Below are 5,164 nucleotides of genomic sequence, written 5' to 3' on the forward strand. Positions count from 1 at the left end.
GGAACAGACGGAGGGACTGACAAAGCCAAACTAATAGCGCAGCTAAATGCGATTTGGAAGGCGAGGTCTCCCCGAATTAGTGCATGAATTTCCTATCGATCCGCCCGCGGTTCCATTCATCTCTGACAAGTCCCTCCGCGCACCCGCCTGCTTGCTCCTGACGCCTCTCTCTCTCTAGCCCTCCCCAAGCCGCTGCAGAGAAAAGCCCCACGCTCAGTGCCTCTCGCCCCCAAGTGGGTTCCCCTCTCTAGGCGAAGACCCCAGGCTGCCTGTCACTCCCCTCCCCACGCAGATGCAGGGTGCATGGGCTCCCTCCCTGGGGAGGAAGGTGTGGGGGCCCGTGGAAGGCAGAGAATGTGGGGTGGAGGTGAGGCAGGACAGGAGGGGCTACACTGGGGCCCCCCAGCTTCCGAGGGGATCCAGGGATTGCGTTCTGCCTAGGGCCCCAACAAGCCCTCTGTTGGCAACCTGCTCTCTCCCCCTCTGATCTTGGAGAGAGCAAGGCGAGGAGGCGGTCGCCCCGCGGGAGCCCTATGCAAATCCTGTTGTTGGGTGGGTGGGTGGGTGGGTGGGTTGGGAGGGGGGAGAGAAGAAGGGGAAATAAACCTCTTTGGCTGGAGTAGGGTCCGGGTGAGCAGATTTCCTTATCCGGGAATCGCAGGCGGGGCCGCCATTGGCTCCCAGGATCACGTGGGGTCCTAACTTTGTTCACTTGACAGTAAGTAGGAGGGCTTTCGGAAACAGGAAAACGAGTCAGGGGTCGGAATAAATTTTAGTATATTTTGTGGGCAATTCCCAGAAATTAATGGCTATGAGTTCTTTTTTGATCAACTCAAACTATGTCGACCCCAAGTTCCCTCCGTGCGAGGAATATTCACAGAGCGATTACCTACCCAGCGACCACTCGCCAGGGTACTACGCCGGCGGCCAGAGGCGAGAGAGCAGCTTCCAGCCGGAGGCGGGCTTCGGGCGGCGCGCGGCGTGCACCGTGCAGCGCTACGCGGCCTGCCGGGACCCGGGGCCCCCGCCGCCTCCGCCACCACCCCCGCCGCCCCCGCCACCGCCCGGGCTGTCCCCTCGGGCTCCCGCGCCGCCACCCTCCGGGGCCCTCCTCCCGGAGCCCGGCCAGCGCTGCGAGGTGGTCAGCAGCAGCCCCCCGCCGCCTCCCTGCGCCCAGAACCCCCTGCACCCCAGTCCGTCCCACTCCGCGTGCAAAGAGCCCGTCGTCTACCCCTGGATGCGCAAAGTTCACGTGAGCACGGGTGAGTGCGTGGGCACCCCTTCCCCCTCCCACCCCCAGCGCTTTGCACCAAAGGGACCTCGGAGGCATGAGGGGGGGGACGGGGGGAAGCTGGAGGAAGCCAATTGTCCCGGCTATAAACTCGCCATTGCCGAGATTTACGGTCGCCTGTTTTCAGAGCCACATAATTACATCCCCCATAAATTTTTATGGCCTGGTGGGCCCCGCGCCTTTGAAGTCGGTTCCCCATCCTCTCTGCCATTCTCACCAGCGACTTTTTCGCCAGGGACACGTAGTCTCAGTGATGTTGGAAGTTGGGGAGGGGGTGGGAGGTTGGGGAGAAGGAGGAGGCGGCAATCTGTATTTAAGCAGAGAGTTGAGTCAACTCCTACTATTTATTTTCCCCCCTTTCTTTCCTCTAGTCTGCTCCTTGGCTCAAGAAGTGGGCAAAAGTTTTTACTGGGGGCAGGCACTGCTTGGAATCTGAGCGGAGAGGGTGGGAACTAACAGAAGAAAGGTTTAGGGAAGCCCCCTCCCCTTTCACCCCTTATTCTCCCACCCCGGGCCTCAGGCCAAGGCAGGAGAGGACCGATTAAAACCTTGTGAAGATCTCTCACTCCGCCCCCCCTCCCCGCCTCCCCCCGCCAGACACCCAAACATCATCAAGATAACCGTCTAAAATTTTGAGGTCTCTCTTTCTTCCTGGGGTCCCGCTTTCTTCCCTTTTCGTCCCCCCCACCCCACAGGAAGAAGAGGTGGCGGGAGAGGGAGGGAGGAAGGGAGGGAAATACTGTGTTAGCTGGAAGAAAGGGCTCTCCCTCCTCCTCCCTTTCTGGGCAATAAAACTTTCTCTTTCTCCTTCTCTCTGTGTGTGTCCAGTAAACCCCAATTACGCCGGCGGGGAGCCCAAGCGCTCTCGGACCGCCTACACTCGCCAGCAGGTCTTGGAGCTGGAGAAGGAGTTCCACTACAACCGCTACCTGACCAGGCGCAGGAGGGTGGAGATCGCGCACGCTCTCTGCCTGTCCGAGCGCCAGATCAAGATCTGGTTCCAGAACCGGCGTATGAAGTGGAAAAAAGACCATAAGTTGCCCAACACCAAGATTCGCTCTGGTGGCACCGCGGGCGCAGCCGGCGGGCCCCCGGGCCGGCCCAGCGGAGGTCCTCCCGCGCTCTAGTGGACCCCGCGCGAGAGCCGTGAACCTGGGGCGGGGGAGGGTGGCGAGCGCCGGGGAGAACAGGGGGAGAGAGGCGGGAGGGGACTGGGCCCGGAAAAGCCTTCCTGTCCCCCCCCCCATTTTATCTATTTACACGAATAAACACAGAGAAGGGGGAGGGGAAGCTTTATTTATAAAAAACGACAATAGGGAGTCCAGCGAGGCCCCCCAGAAGCAAAGCTCAAGTCTCTTGCTTTCTTCCTTAAAAAAAAAAAGAAAAGAAAAGAAAAGAAAAAGAAGAAGGAAGAAAGAAAAAGACAGAAAGAGAAATAGGAGGAGGCTGCGCTCCTCCTCTTCAGCTTTGGCGAAGATGGATCCACGTTTCATCTTTAATCACGCCAGGCCCAGGCCCATCTGTCTTGTTTACTCTGCCGAGGAGAGGACGGAGAGGACGGGCCTCCGTGGCGACCATTACCTCGACACCCAGCTAACAAATGAGGCCCGGCCCGGCTGCCGCCGCCTCTGCTGCTGCCGCTGCTGGAAGACAACCTGCATTTTCTTTCTTTGTCCCCCATTCCTGACACCCAGCGAAAGCACCCTCTGAGTGCCAGATAGCGCAGTGTTTTAACCACGGTAACACACACATACAACCTCCTCCCCCTCCGTGACCCTTCTCGGGGACACTGACTGCTCACTCCCTTCCACTGCGGGGCTGGGATGGGGGCAGCAGGAAGGGGACCAGTGGAGGCGCAGGGAAGTTGAGTCCAAGAAAGAAAAGAGAGACCTGGAGACCCGGGAGTGCCTTCCTCTGGAAGGTCAAGCCATTCCTGGCAGGGTGAGGGGCCAGTTGAGTTCTGAGAGCTGGGCACAACCCTCTCGCCAAGCTAGAGCTGTACAGAGACCTCCTCTCCTAGACTGAAATTGAATGTGAAACTAGGAAATAAATTGTTGTGCCCCTCCGGGTCTGGGAGATGATGTTGCAGAGACCTCTCCCATAGTTTATCATTGTTGCATTGATTATTATTAATTATTATTATTATTATTTTATGTCATGTGTGTCCTCTCTCCTATTCTTGTCCTGACATTCCAAACCAGGCCTCCTTCCTAGTTCTGGGGGTGCCTGAGTCTAGAACTCTTCGTTGGAGTGAAATTTTGTGTCCTGTACAGAGTGACAATAGAAATAAATGTTTGGTTTCTTGTGACCAGCACGGCGTGTTTTTGTTGAAGCCTTGATATAAAGACACAGACAAATGCCACCTAGTCTGTATTTTAAGCGCCCCAGTTCATTCGGACTCACATTGTATGTGGTTGATGACTTTTTTGGTCAGAGTCCGGGGAATTTATCTCCGAGGACTCCAAACTGTAGGAGCTGGTTGGTTTTCCTTTTGGGGTGGGTGTGTTCTATTTGGGGATTTAAATTTTTCCCCTCCAGTCCAAAAAATGTATGGAAAGGACTGGGAGGGCTGATTCCAATCCCTAATGGGGGGGAAATGTTTCATTGTAGGACACAAGAGGCTTAAGTACAGCAAAGCCTTTCATATCATGATTTATTTGTCATAAGCAAATAAAATGCGGTTAAGCTGTCTCCTTCTAGACAGACGGCTCTTTGCTTATTAAAGTTCCGAGAGAGGATTCCGTGAGGCCGGCCTCTTTCCTCCCGCGTAAGAAGGTATCGTTTTCCTCTGAGGTGTTTAAGGCTTTAATGAGTCTAATTTTTTGCACAGATGTTTCTGGGTGTTTGCAGGTTTTCAGAGTATTTTTATATTACAAAGGAGCTAGCCAGTGCCATAGCTCAAACTCTGACAAGCAAATAGATAATCAAGAAGACAAATGGCCTCTTTTGTGAAGCCCTGCTCCTGTATTAATTTTCATTTTCTTTCTCATAGAAAGTATCGAAAGTATGACTGGGGACCAAATAGCTTTCTGTCTCGGAGGTCCCAGTCACCCCTAGAATGGAGTGGGGGAAGGGGTTGGGGGTACCGGAGACCCTCAGAAACTCTGTTAAGCTTGGGCTGCTTTTGTGCATCACCCAGGAGAAGTTCTAAGGTCTGGGGGCTCCAGCCCAGGGTCTCTGGTCCTCTGGTGGCCCAGAGTACAGCCACCTGCCTCCAGAAAGCTCAGGGCTCGGGAGAGCATATGCAGTTAAAAGTCTTTTTTTTTTTTTTTTTTTCTTTTGGTCCTTTCTCCCGTCAGAAAATAAAAAGAGCCAAATCCCCCCGCACATTTTATTGTTATTTCTTTATTGCATTTCCCCGGTTTGCAGCACCCAGGAGTTTGAGGCTGGGTAGGGCCAAGGGACAGACGGGGCCGGTGTCCCCAGCGCCTGAGAAAGGGTTGAACTGCTTGTTTAAACGCTGCTGGGAGACTCATAAAAAATCACCCAGACCTGGAGGATGAGAGCGGCCAGCTTTGTTTCGGTCAATCTCGGTGTGATGTTTAGCTGCCGGGGGATGCGACCGCCCTTAACAGAGGGGGAAAATAGTTCTTAAAAAGGATATGCCCCCTCCCAATGCCTCTATAGAACCAAATCAAAGCTGCTCCTTGGAAGGTATGAATAGAATAAAAAAAGATTTCTATGGAGCTTAAAGTTCACAGCCATTCTGTGTAGACAAGAGCTAAGAAAAATGTGAGAATTATACAGAAAACCATTAATCACTTCTTTTCTTTAAATACGTATCCTCTCTCCTTTGTTATTATTCAACAGCAAATCTCCGCAGACCGGCTGTTGGGGGAAAAAAGTGTTAGCCGTCTCTCCCAGATCTGCGAG

At 54.0% G+C, this 5,164-nt stretch overlaps 1 protein-coding gene across 1 annotated transcript; it reads left to right on the forward strand.

The window, feature by feature from the left end:
* Window positions 1-601: 601 nt before the first annotated feature.
* HOXB4 (homeobox B4) lies at window positions 602-3,605 on the forward strand. Its single transcript, XM_045182518.2, has 2 exons — window positions 602-1,262; window positions 2,120-3,605. The coding sequence occupies exons 1-2, from the start codon at window positions 806-808 to the stop codon at window positions 2,416-2,418; spliced, it is 756 nt and encodes a 251-aa protein (XP_045038453.2). The 5' UTR covers window positions 602-805; the 3' UTR covers window positions 2,419-3,605.
* The last annotated feature ends 1,559 nt before the right edge of the window (window positions 3,606-5,164 follow it).

Source organism: Desmodus rotundus, chromosome 9, assembly GCF_022682495.2.
Source record: "Desmodus rotundus isolate HL8 chromosome 9, HLdesRot8A.1, whole genome shotgun sequence".
Lineage (NCBI taxonomy): Eukaryota > Metazoa > Chordata > Mammalia > Chiroptera > Phyllostomidae > Desmodus > Desmodus rotundus.

Bases quoted from the DNA above. Each gene is read 5' to 3' on its own strand.
- HOXB4 (XM_045182518.2), top strand. From the start codon at position 806: ATGGCTATGAGTTCTTTTTTGATCAACTCAAACTATGTCGACCCCAAG. The intron at 1,263-2,119 runs GTGAGTGCGTGG...GTGTGTGTCCAG, and splicing joins CAAAGTTCACGTGAGCACGG to TAAACCCCAATTACGCCGGC.